This window comes from Antrostomus carolinensis, unplaced genomic scaffold (genome assembly GCF_000700745.2).
Source record: "Antrostomus carolinensis isolate BGI_N321 unplaced genomic scaffold, ASM70074v2 scaffold19720, whole genome shotgun sequence".
NCBI lineage: Eukaryota > Metazoa > Chordata > Aves > Caprimulgiformes > Caprimulgidae > Antrostomus > Antrostomus carolinensis.
Window position 1 is genome coordinate 1 of NW_010289331.1, and position 13840 is coordinate 13840.

Genomic DNA, 13840 nt, shown 5'->3' on the forward strand with positions numbered 1-13840 from the left:
GGGCCGCTTTCCCCGCGGATAGAGCCGAGGGCTTTGTCCTCCCTCCCGACAGCGACGGGGTTGAGCCGTGTAAAACCCGACTGAAAAGTCCTCGGCGCACCCAGGTGATTGAACCCTGGAAGTTTTCCAGCCACCCGAGACTGGAAGTAGAGACACCCTCAATATTAACGTGAGAAACCAGACAGACACACTTCACCATCTCTAGGGAAGCACCTGGGGGCTATCCACATCTTTTCTTACCATTCAGACTAAGCAACGATACATCCAACAAAAACTGGTATTTCATTTGTTTTATCCCAAAAGCATTTCATTAAAAAACAGATTAAAAATACTACACGTGGCTGTTTCAGTTTCTCAGGGTGCCGTCTCACCATTGATTAACAATACCAAAGCAGAAAGCCTCCTCCCCTGGTGCACAGTTGTGTTCCTCAGAAGCCAGGCTATTTAATAAACACCCCGGGCTGTTCCTTTGCAGGCTGGGATAACCCACGCACACACACACGCGTGGGAGTGCACTTAGTGTGACTGTTCCTCGTAGTGTTTTCTTCTTCTCCCATCCAAACTGACCGCAGAGGAGACCGTGAGCTGTCGCTGTCATTAATGTGCTGCTTCCTAAAGCCTTGAGGCCACGCGAGGTGGACTTGGAGGTCTGTGGTTGGACTTGATGATCTCAAAGCTCTTTTCCAACCTAATTCTGTGATTTCAACCTAATTTTATGATTTATCATAACCTATTTTATATGGCTGCTTCCTGCCAGCCCTCTCAACTCAGGGACCGCAGAGCATTTCAGAATTTGCACTCTCTCTAGGCTGAGCAGCCTGCAGTGGGCACAATAAATACAGTGAGTGCAAGCAAACCGTGACTGAACTCAAAACAAGTAATGTGAGGAGTAGCTGCCGCTGTGTGGCTGAAGACATTCCCTCAACCAGACTGAAGGAGATGAGAAAAGGGATGTAACAGCAGCGGGAGAGAAAAGCAAATAGTCAAGCGAGTTGGTGTGTTATCAGCCTCCAAAAAAAAACCCACAACAACAACAAAAAATCCATATATAACCCTAGAAAGATTGTGGATCAGAGCAGAGAACCTGTGAAACGACAAAAAAAAAGAGCTGACTATCTCTGTGTGTACTTTCTCTGAGTCCTCAAGGACCCCGAGGAGGTCTGGCCAGCTGACCGGTGAGAGCTTGTTAACAGGGGCTCAGTTCTGCACGGCTGTGCGGGCACCCAGCTCACCTGTCAGACAATGAACCCTCTTAATTCCAGTTGCCAACTGCTTGACCTTCTGCTACTCAGGCTTAGCGCTGTGGCAACATCATCACCCCCGGCTGCTCCCCTGTGAGGTAGGTAGTTTACCTGTGCAAGGATCATTTGTCCTTTCAATGGCACATCAAAGCCTTACCATCAACCACATTAAAAACCTGATGTAAACATCAGAAAACTAAGCTATCTAAAAAAGTTACCCCAAATCCCAGTACCTGCTTCTATCAGAGAACACCTAATATCCCAAGTGCTATCACACAGGTGACAAAACACTGACCTTTTACCCAAAAAAATGGGCACGTATCTCCCAGCTGAGTGTAGCTGACAGCCTGCGTACCTTGCTCGAGAGTACAGAGGACTTGGTAAAAAAGCCCAGTAAAATAAACAGAAAGGCTTCTCGTTGACTGAATGGGATTTAGGATCATTCTGAGACAGGTAGTAACTAAGTCTCTAATGCTAACAACCTCTTCCTGGCATGGTGATAACCAAACAGCCCTAATCCAACTTTCTACTCAACGTTCTTACGGTGATGGTGTATCCAGGTCCCGCTCTACGGGAGGGAGCAGTTTCAAAGTCAGCCTATTGCTGTTCTCTGTAGCTCTAGTGTAAAGGGGAAGAAGTCTGAGGGAAGAAGAAGATAACACTGATCTTCGGATTTCCACAGAGATCAGTTCGAGCTGAAGAAATAAAACAAACGAGTGAAGTCTCTACAGTTCTGTCTTCAGCCACTGAGAAGTGATCTCGCTGTAGCTCTTCCTCCTTTTCACTTTGTAAGTCAAGGCTTGGGAATATTCAGACAGCAGATGCTCCCAGTAGCAAGAGACATCCTCCATCTGCAAGTGCTCAGTGATGAATTGGCGTCCCCTAGAGACACACGAGGCACAGTCAGAACCAATTTCCAGTTCCTACAAGAGTCTTTGGTTTGGTTTTATACATATATCAACTTTCACTCTTCTGTGTTTCCAATGAGAAACAACAGGCACTGCTCTGTACCGTCTATTTTAATTTCACACTTCTCGGTCCCGCTCACGGCTCTGACAACTGCAGTGCTTTTGTTATCCTCAAGATGGTATTTGTTATCTGGGATAATAAATATCACATTTCACGTATCAGATCCAGCCTGAGCGGCACGGATGAACGCTGCTTCAGGAGCCGGCGGCTGCCAGCCTGGGTACGTAATGCTCACGACGCGGACACAGTTCCCAGGGGGTGACTCACCTCACCCTGAGACAAAAGCTCCCGACTTCTGATAGATTTTAGTGGGGGTTCCTGACATGGGTCACATCTGAACTAAAGATCTCAGCATATAATCTTGTTCTCTGCTTGTTACCAGTTCCCCAACCTTCCTGCTGTTATTGCAGAAGATGAATCGCACTGCACCCTATTAATTTTGGACTAGATGAACTTTTGAGGTCCGTTCCAATCCCCAACACTCTGTAATACCAGGTTGTCTTTGATAGGTGACTCCTTCAAAACTGTGTTAAGAAAATGTTTTGGAAGAAGAGTGCCTGACAGCCAGAAAGGACACACAACTCACCTCTCTGAAATTTCTTGTGCTATGGCATCGTTTTCCATTACAAATTGCAACAGCTCCCTAAAATGAAGGGGAAGAAAAAAAAAAAAGCTCTGAATTTCTAATTCAATGGAGAACATTGTCCCTTAGCTAAACTATGGTAGAGGATGAGGTTAAGGATCTACAATGGAGCATGAGACAGGTTCTCATTTCAGAGCACAGAAGAAACCTGCCTTTCTCAGTCCTTCCGTATAAGTTCTGGACAGCGTGCTGAAATCTGGGAGCTAACACATTTTTGGCCCAGCGATCCAATCCTCTTCCTCTCATCTGTGCTGCAAATTTCAGTGCCTAGTGCCTGCAGCTTTCAGTGAGGGTGACAGACCTCCACACCCCAGTGAAACTGTATTCTGGATGTAGTATGAGCCAAGGATTCTTTGGGGGCAGTAATAAAGAGAAAAGAACATGACCTTCAAGAGCCTTTGCCCAGGAGATGCCTAAGAGTGGAGGCACTTATCACAAAATCATAGAATCACAGACTGGTTTGGGTTGGAAGGGACCTTAAAGCTCATCCCGTTCCAACCCCCCTGCCAGCAGCAGGGACACCTTCCACTACACCAGGTTGCTCAAAGCCTCATCCAACCTGGCCTTCAACACTTCCAGGGAGGAGCAGCCACAGCTTCTCTGGCCAACCTGGGACACTGTCTGACCACCCTCACAGTGAATAATTTCTTCCTAATATCTCATCTAAACTTCCCCTCTTCCAGTTTAAAGCCATTTCCCCTTGTTCTCTCACTCCCTGCCCTTGTAAAAAGTCCCTCCCCAGCTTTCTTGTAGACCCCTCCCACTGCTTGGCACAACACAAACCAAACGGCCTTCAGTGTGTCCCCACGTCATACAACACTCTGCTGAGCACACTTGAGGTCTCACACCTGACGTTAGAGAGGTCTGATCGGACTGGGATGTAGTGGACCCAAGGCTTCAGCTGGGGATAGAAGAACTCCAACCACTCTTCTCCAACATGAAAGACGAGTGAACCACACAGGAAAAGGTGTTTGAAGCGGAAACTGGCAGCCACTCCCCGGAAATTGAAGAGATACCTTTAAAAGGAGAAGCAGAGAGAGGCACCTGATTACGCTCTGTATTTTGTGAGGAAATGCACTAAGAAACTGGGCTCCCAGTAGCACTCAGCCTTCCCTCGCAGCTGGCAGCTGGGGGGTCTCCCTCACACCGAGCCAAGCTCCTGTGGGGAAGGGAAAGAAACAAAGGGAAGACATTTATTTGAAGCTCCTCACAGGAAAGGTGAGTGAAGTGAAAGATGTGCTCGGTCAGTTTTTGCTGCCTGTCAAAAAACTGAGGCAAAAAATCAAGGTGTGCTGCTTTAGCTCTGCCTGTGACAAACCAAGAGAGGCCTCAGGGACAACTGCCAACAAGGCATGGAAGAAGGTCACAGCGTGGATGCTGATCCTGTGACTCTACACTCCAGAGACTGTTACCACAAGGAGCTTTCCCCCAATTCTCTGTTGTCTTGCAGTGAGCTTTTTTGTTCGTTGTTCTGCTCTGCCACATCTATCTCAGTTGGCTTTTGGGGTTTGGTTTGTTGTTTTTTTTTTCCCCTCTGGGATTCTGCTTTAATCTCAATCTAATTGTTTCATGTTAACTTGGGAATGCAACCCTAGGAGGTTAAACAGGCTAGCACACAACAGATGGACTTTGCAGATAACAAAGAATCCACAATTTTGTTTTCAGGATTTTCTGCCAAGTTAGAAAAGTGGGCTTGACTGGGGGAGGATCTCTCCTAGCAAGCTGTATCTTCTTTTCTTGCCTGTTTGCTTTTTTAAACCCACATTTCTCCAATTATATGGAAAACTGTTTTTCCTGTGGGTAAAACCCCTCAGTACATCAACTAATCTTTGAAGTCAAACATTTTGGGGCTGGGGAAGGGAGTTTTTCCTTTAATGAAGCTATTTTGGGTGAGATGGGGATTATACATCATATATATTTGGGGTGAGATGGGAATTATAGCTAAACTTAGTTCAGCAGTAAGTGACAAGGAGTAAATCTGAAATTATTTTGCATTAATTTTTGGTATTACCTGGGAGGTCAAGGCAGGGATGAGGAGCTTGTTGTACTAGGAACTAAACAAATGCATGTAGAGGTGTAACAAGAACAGTGGTCTGGAAGCAAGGAAATGACTCTGTCCAATTCCAGACGCAGCTCCCACCGTCCATGACCTCAGCCAAGTCCCTCAGGGCTGCTCTCAGCCAACCTGCTTTAGCTCCTACACTGAAGGAAGCAGCAAGAAGTTCATGTTGACCCTACCAGACCATGAGCTACGACAAAAGCGTGTGAGAATGTCTCAGCCTACGCTGTACGAGGAGCTTAGGAGGCATCATCAGGAGTTGGGAAGTCTGTGTGTAACAGAAGGGAGAAATCTGGGCAACGGTCTAGTGAAATATAAAATGAGACAAGTCAATCAGATTTGCACAAAAAACACAGATCCAGCCAAATGAATGAGTTCTATCAGCAGATTGTAGCTGGTGGAATCATAACTAGGTAATTTTAAAGCAAAAGAAAAAGCAAAACATCAGACATACAAGCGCATACACACGAAGAGTTCATATTTTCACACAGAAACCCACAAGAATATTACACCAAAAACCCCTCCCTGAAGTAGCTCAATAATAAAAACCTTCGTAAATCAAAACCACATTCTCCCAAACAACGTCCAAAGTGTGAATCAATCAATGAGCATCTGCTCAATCATAGTTCAGGTTCCCTCTTTTACTATAGACATCCAGTGCCAACGCTTGCCCCAGTGTGCATATGAAGACACGATTCCTTAGTTCTGTATGTCTTTGAAGACATAATGCTACCACTGTAGCACTGAAAAAATAATTGTGAATACTCAGCTTGGTACAGGAATATAAAGAAAAACTGATAGAGAGACATTTTGATTTAAAAAAATAAAATACAATTTTCAATCTATATGTTTATTAGTGATCTGTCTGGGGGCTGTTTGGGGCTTTACTGTCCCCCAAAGGACTTTATTTCTCCTGACCCAACAGGGGAAAGCTGATGCTGAAAGAGGCCACGCTAAGCTCCCAAATTTTCAGCTGCCCTAAGTATGTTCACAAGCTTTCCTGTCTGCACAGAGCTGGTCGCTGGAATCAGATCTTATAAAATGAGACCTTACACCATGCAAGGCAAGAAATAACCCATAGCCCTTGAACAGCTTTACTAATCAAGACTCTTACTTGTATTTGCAGTGATCAACCAGTGGAATTTCCTTTGCAGGAGGCTTCCCTAAGGTGTCCTTCAAGTAAAGAGAAATAAAAAAAACAAACCCAGTAAGTTTTACATGGTGATTTCATTTTTGTTTTCCTTCTCAGTTAGAAACAAAGCTGAAGCCTCAAAACCCTCCATTCCCACTTCTAACAAAACCTTCTCTGGTGGGCTTTTAGAAGTATTATGAAGAATTCCCAGCTCTTCAAACTAGGAAAAAAACCAAAGTTCAGTAAATTACACACTTGCCTGTAAGCAACGAGCCAGCACAAACACATTAAATGATAATGTTTAGTTGGCAGCTAAGGAGTGGGAAACAGCTTGGGACAAGGGATTGTGTGAAGCCAAGCGTAAGCGGATTAGCCAAGACTGTCTGGAGAGAGCTGGACTGTAGACTGAGTATGGAACTAAAAAGTTACCAGCAACAGTGATCAGAAAGTTATCAAGAACAAAACCAAGCAAAGGAGGTGACACAAAAAAGGTTTAGAAAGACTGACAACACCACACAAGCAGCTTGGGGTTAGAATAGGAAGAATTGGCTAATTTTGTTGTAATGGAAGAGGAGAGGATTGGCATAGGTTCATTTTCTTACACCTGCTGGTTTCCTTGAACAAAAAGAGTAGATGGAAGAAAAATGCTTGGCCTTTCAAGCTCTGGAGACTCCTTCCTTTCATTCATCAGAGAGATGCGGCCATCAAGGGCACTACAAGCCTCCACCACTCTAGAGGATCACCCACAGCTCTCCAACAAGGTGCATCTCAACATTCAAAGCCACCTTGCAATGCTACGCCCTTTCCAACCTTCACACTCAGGAGACAGACAACACCCACACACCTTCTCAGATTTCCAAGCCTGGTTTTTAGTGTACTCAGCATCAACAAGTTCTGGGTTTTCTCGGGAGAGCAGAATGAGGGGATCTCTCTCAGGGCTCGTCCTGCAAACACAAACAAACAAACAATTAAAAAAATGCTCTGAGCCATGGCCACTCCACCTGACCCAACACAGCTAACGAGCTACAGGAGTCAGGATCCTGCCTCTTCATGAGGTTGACTTCTCCATGTGCCGTGAAAACATTACTAACCACCTACCACACAGGGTATTTCTCTCCATGTGTATATTGAAAGAAGAGAATGAGTTATGTGTCATGAAATTATTTGAGGCTTTGTTTCTTTATTTCACTTACTAAATATTTAATAGTATTATTTAAACAATTCCCAGGACAAATTGGCAGAGATGTTGTTTCCTTCAGGCCTTATCCTGATGGGTACCAAATACTTTTAACTGCCTTCTACGTCAGAGAGAGCACTAAGAGATGCTAAACATCTCCAGCCCTTGATCCCTCTGATACTAATTTAAAACACTACTGATAGACAAGGTTGTGACATCCTTGAGACTCAACTCTCATCATCTCATGAGCCCACCTAGCAAGGTATCAAATCAATCCCTACTGGGGATGGAGGAGGAACGAAAAGGAGTAGGGGTTAACACTCTTCAAACTGTCACTGGAGAGAGGGCAAAAATAATCATAGAATCATAAACTGGTTGGGGTTGGAAGGGACTCTAAAGCTCATCCAGTTCCAACCCCCCTGCCAGCAGCAGGGACACCTTCCACTAGATCAGGTTGCTCAAAGCCTCATCCAGCCTGGCCTTCAACACTTCCAGGGAGGAGCAGCCACAGCTTCTCTGGGCAAACTGGGCCAGTGTCTCACCACCCTCACACCAAAGAATTGCATCCTAATATCTAATCTAAACCTCCCCTCTTCCAGTTTAAAGCCATCACCCTTTGTTCTATCACTCCCTGCCCTTGTAAAAAGTCCCTCCCCAGCTTTCTTATCCTCCATTTAATGCAAGAACACTTGTTGATTCACCGTCAGGTGCTTGCCCAGTGAATAAAGCACTCACACTGGCAGGGAGCAGGCACATCAATATAAAATCCTTACATCTGTATCACGCACCTGCAGTTCCCTTCACATAACAAAACAAGCCCATTCCTAGTCTGACAGTTTCACTCATTAAGAAATAACGTAGAAAATCCATCACAACTTCTGTTTCCAACATCAGGTATCAAATCCTTACATCTGTATCACGCACCTGCACAGAACAGTTCCCTTCACAGAACAAAACAAGCTGGTTCCTAGTTTGACAGTTTTACTCATTAAGAAATAACGTAGCAAATCCATCACAACTTCTGTTTCCAACATCAGATTTATTGGAATAAACTAGTCAGTTCTTAGGGAGCGTCGCTAATGGCGAAATGCTGTCGTACAAAATGTCTCCCTTTCCTTAATTTTTACAAAAAATAAGTTCTGGGTTACATTGGTTTGGCTCTTGGAGATACAGAAATTGCTGCGTACAGGCAGCTGTCATGGTGTATTTTGGTAAATTCTCCTGCTATAGGAAAATGAGCTCACCTGGAACCTCGGAAATATCCTTTGGAGATTTTTTTCATCCATGGCCATTTTTCTGCAGATCTGAAAATATCGTTTATACAGGGCAATAAATGATTTAATGTAACCATGAAACAGCACTCTCATCAATTTCCACAGCTTGATCTCTTTTTATTATTCTTCATTTTTTATTTTCTTCATTATAGCGGAAAAAAAACCAACCCCTCAGCCAACTCCAATGAAACAGGTTTTCCTGTGAATATTGTGTTTAAGGCAACGTGACACAGGCTACTTTTCAGAATACTTTGCAGTCAAAACAATGAATTACACACAAACCCCTCACCAAATCTTTTAAGGGTATTAAAATTTTCCTAAAATTTGAATCCACTTTTTGCACTGTTGCTTTATTTTTCTATATGTCACTGAATATAGACAGTGCAAAATAAGTCCCATTAAAAAACAAACCCCAACAAATAACAACAAACAAAAAAAACCCCCTGCCTAGTGTTTTGCATTTCAAACCTGAGAGTTCATTGTTTTTCCAAATAACTTTCATTTTAAATCTAAATGAGTCCTTCAAAATAGCTGTTCACAGGTTTTATTGCTGTCAGTGCAGTCACCTGCCTCCCTCTGAGGAACTCCTCGTTGTTGCACCTGGCTGGACAGGTAGATCCTGATCCCCAAACTGATCTGCACAGGTCAAGTTCTGCATCTGCTCGTAACCCAGTGACACAAGTGGGGGTCACTGGGAAAGTATTGATAAGTAAAAGCTTTGGGCCTTCACTATATCATATCCCATAAGGCTTCATCTATGATCCACCCATGGATCTTCAACTTTTGAAGAGGGAAACACTCAACCTTCCATTCTAATATCAAGTGATTGACATCAAAATGGGGTTTTTTGGTTATGTATCTACATCCACTCACTGTTGTACACTTTGTTTGTCACTCTCCACGGGAAACAAACCCTTATTCTGCTAATACTCAAAGATCTTGCCAAAAGAAAGACTCCCCAGTCAGGAACGTTCTCTATCTTACTGAAGTAATGACTCTGGATTCTTGGGAACGATCCCAGGTTTCTCTATTGCACAACAAGGCTCCAGTAAAAGCAGATCTAAAGGCTTCCCCTTACCCTTCCCGAAGCTTATCCAAACATCCTAGATCATCCCTGCAGTGAAAAAACCACAGCTCTTAGAGAAGTAGTTGGAAACAAAGGAAAACATTTCCATGTGTCCAGGGAGATTTCTGCAGGCAAAAGATAACTGCTGCTTTATTGACAAACCCTATCCCAGCAAAAATGATAGTTATCTGGCCCTGACAGCGTGAAGAATGTGTATCCTTTGCCCTCTGCATTCCAAACTAAAGTGTTGGAAACAGAGAAGCTAATTATAACTTCTAGTTACATCATCCAAGGTTTCCATGGAGAATTCTTATACAGCAGTTAGTTAGGCTGGGGGACAGACCACAGGCCAACAGACCTATGGTCTTCATCTTCAACGTTGCCCTGGTGCTCTCCAGTGCTAGGTGGCTTTTACTGTGAGGTTTGTCTTCTGTTAAACCTTCTCACCCACGTTAACCACTTCCAAAACGTACCTCCTGAGGTCCTCTCGCATCAGGTCCCAGCGCCCTAAACCTGTTGGGTAAATTGGCCAAACAGCTGGTCCTCCTTCCCAAAATGTCCAGGCAGGATACATGATATCATTGTATTCAGGTGTCTTAAGAAAAAGAAGGATAATATAAGAATAAGAGTAATAATCTACTTCAGTTTACTGACTGAGCCCACCAGTAACAAACATCCCCTCTAGGAGCTGTCTGCTTGCTTTGTTACTGTTCCACAAGCAGCCACCAGAGCTTTCTGGTCACCGTGGTGTGTTGTTGGGGTTCATGTGAAGACAACTCAATATTGAAATTTTTCAATGAATTAAAAAAAAAAATGCTATGTCTTGCTGCATGACATGGGACTTTCATGTTAGAAAACAACACAAGAGATCCATAGCTGATTAGTAAATTGCAGAAGACCTGAGCTCCACTCACCTTTCTAAAGACTCGTGCCTATGTGTAGCTACAAATGTTTTCTACTGATCATATATTATCTCCTCAGAGACAGAGACACTTTGACATTTAGGTTTCCAACAGTTCATTGCAGCCTTCCCAGAGATCACTTAACAATTCCTGTAACAAATACCCAGGTCAGGTAAGAATTTCAGTTCCTCACTCCTGTTTTGGATGTTTAAATTCACAAATAATCAGAGATAAGACCAGCACTTAAATAAGATGAAATCCTTTCATGAAACCAGACTACAGGCCGCTTCCTTGCACTGGTAACAAACCTCCTGTACAATGATCCATCTCTCTGTCACCTGGAGATACTGGAGAGACTCCAAGGCCACCAAGGTTGGTGCTCATGACATGGAAAAAGGGGTTTGTTCACACACAGGAAGGGGAAGCCTGAGGGAAGTCTAAATGCTGTCTCCTGCCACTTAATGAGAGTTCAGAGAAGATGGAGGCAGACTCTTTTTGGAAGCTCAGAGACAGAATGAGAGGCAATGGGTTTTGATTACAAGAAGGGAAATTCCAATTAGATCTTGGGAAACATTCTCATTGTGAGGGAAGTCAAACGCTGGCTGTGGACACCATGTCCTCAGGGATGCTCAGAACCGGGCAGGACACAGCCTGGAGCACCCTGATCTAGTTGGTCCTGCTCCAAGCGAGGTGCTGGACTGGGTGACCTCCTGAGGTCCCTTCCAACTTCAATGAGTGTGTGCTTCTATGATCTGCTCCTTCTCAGTCTTGCTATAAACAGGTATCGATAACAAACCATGAGAGCTCTACCACCACCCCAGGGTGGGACTTCTGAGATACAGAACAGGACAATCCTGCCACCCCTTCTGCTTTCTGCCTTCACCTGAATCCTGGAGCCTTCCTCATTCCAACAGTGACTAACACTGGCTGGTTAAACACGAGCTGTGACTGGGTCACTGGGCTCCCATCAAGGACAGGGCTGAGCTTCCAGTTCATATATCACACAACGGTGACCAAAGAACTCAAAGTTCTTGTGGGACAGGATGATGATGATAAAGAATATGGCTGTAAAGATTAAACTCCTGCAACCTGTTCTACATCAACGTGGGTTCTGCTGGCTGGAGTTCAGGCTGTGCAGTGGTCAAGGGGTAAGACACTCAGCTTTACTATTACACCTGGCAGCAAACACAGTTCTTGAACGACAGCGCTTGCAATGCTGCATGGAAATTCAGGAGTTTTCAGGTGGCTGGGGATGAGTCACTAATTATGGATCAATGAGGGTTCAGACTGCGTGAGCTGAAGACCTGAGGAAGATGCTACAAGTTGGCCAAAACAGAATATGGCCTGAACTAGCAAGAGCAAATGGTTTATTGCTTCATTTTGCATCTTGCTGTCTGCTGGGCTTCAGCCAAAGACAGGATGACAAACAGGGTTAGGCAGGAAGGGTGCAGGATTTGGGCATGTTGGGTATATGCTAAGGCAAAAAAAAAGGTTAACTGAAGCTTGAGGTGTAACAATATTTTGTTGGAAAGGATGAGACACTATGTTAGAGTCAGGTTTAACAATGGGACAGGCAGAAAAACATATGGGAGGGCTCTCCAGGCTGGGAACAGAGACACACAGAGTGAATAACTCTATCTGTGTGTGCCTCGTGTTTGGAGAGGGAACAGGGAATCCAGGGGAAAAGGGTTGACAGGAGACAGCAATATTACAGAGAAGATCAGAAACACTTATCTGTGGTAGCAAAAAAAGAAGATGAAAATATTCTTATTAAATGAGATAAACGGTGTGACAGCTGCCTGATGATCAAAAATCCCTAACAATGCTGATAAACTACGGCTACAATTTTAACAGAGGCACTGTAGCAAACGACAGTGATGCTGGTGTAGATCCCATCCAGCTGTGTGTGTCATTCCACTGTGTCGGGGGTACATTTTTTTTGACCTGGAAGAGGAGCTTAATGAGGTGAAAAATTGTTCTATTGAATAAGCCTGCAAGTCTGTCTGCCAGAAAAGTGGAAGTGAAAGAAAACACGAAGAGCAAAATAAAAGAGCAAGCAATTTTGACACACACAGAAAATCTGTGGGGAAACCATCCTCACAAATCTGTTGCCAAGAGAAAAGGAGGATGTGCACGTCTCAAATGCTCAGCTGTTAAAGATGTGTGCACCTTACTGAAGGAGAAGACGGGGATGATGGGTGTCATCCACTTTGGGACCTGGGGGTAGTCTCGGACATTGATCACCATTTCCATGTCAGGGAGGCGGTCGATGATCCCCAGAAGGAAGTGCTCAACTCCGCTGCATCTGTGGAGCAACGACACAGGGCAAAGAGCTGTGAGGTGAAGGCACAATCCTGCAGTTTCTCATGGGCCTGCCCCTCTGCGCAGGAGCAGAAGAGATGGTGAGCTCGAGCCGTACCCTGACCAGGCTGGGAACTGCCCAGAGCAGCCTCTAGGCCCCAGCACAGACACCAGTGCAGCCCATTCTGTCACTCTGGCCGGACCTGCAGCTTTCTCTGGGATCCCGCAATCAACCAACCCTTTGTGCGCTCAGGTGCAACAATGACACTCGCCTCTTGCTACATTTAAGTCTCAGACATAATATTCTATGTTCCAGCTGTGATAAGGAGACTGAGAGGAGATCTCATGGGGGTCTAGAGCTTCCTCCCAAGGGGCAGAGGAGGGGCAGGCGCTGATCTCTTCTCTCTGGCCACCAACGAATGCCAGGAGCAGAGGAAATGGCAGGAAGATGTGGCAGGGGAGGGTGAGGTTGGCCATGAGGAAAAGGTTCTTCAGGCACCCAGAGGGTGGTGGAGCACTGGAACAGGCTCCCCAGGGAGGTGCTCATGGCACCAAGCCTGACAAGATTCCAGCAGCATTTGGCCAAGGCCCTCAGGGACATGGTCTGAATGTTGGGATTGTCCTGTGCAGGGACAGGAGTTGGACTGGATGATCCCTGTGGGTCCCTTCCCACTCTCAACATTCTGTGAATCTAAGGAACTCAGACCATTGTGCTCAACAACTTTCAACTTGGCAGATCTGGAAGTACCAGATCCTGTGTCCCAGCTAGGAAGACAAGATCTTCTGGACAGCTCTTACCTGGCAGGGAACAAGCAGTCCTGCTGACGGTACAATTTGTTGTTGATGATTTGGTAGTGTGTCCCAAGCTTCCGGCTCACCACATCTGCAACCACCTCCTTGGAAATGCCACCTCGAAAAGGAGCCAGGTCCTGCTTCCAGACACTGAAACAAAACAACAAGCCATTATTATGGACAATAGGGAGGATACTCTGCACTGAATCACTGCTGTGTACAGAACAGACTTCTGGCTAAAGCAAGCTTCAAGGCCAAATGCAAGGTCCTGCACCTGGGTCGGG

At 45.0% G+C, this 13840-nt stretch overlaps 1 protein-coding gene across 1 annotated transcript; it reads right to left on the reverse strand.

The window, feature by feature from the left end:
* Positions 1 to 1893: 1893 nt before the first annotated feature.
* On the reverse strand, positions 1894 to 13706 carry POGLUT1 (protein O-glucosyltransferase 1; the record flags this gene model as incomplete). Its single annotated transcript, XM_010170118.1, has 9 exons — positions 1894 to 2123; positions 2797 to 2853; positions 3702 to 3869; positions 6027 to 6085; positions 6889 to 6988; positions 8466 to 8525; positions 10035 to 10156; positions 12633 to 12768; positions 13563 to 13706. Coding segments are annotated over 9 exons (1003 nt in total), but the record flags the coding sequence as incomplete, so codon positions are not given.
* Positions 13707 to 13840: the final 134 nt, after the last annotated feature.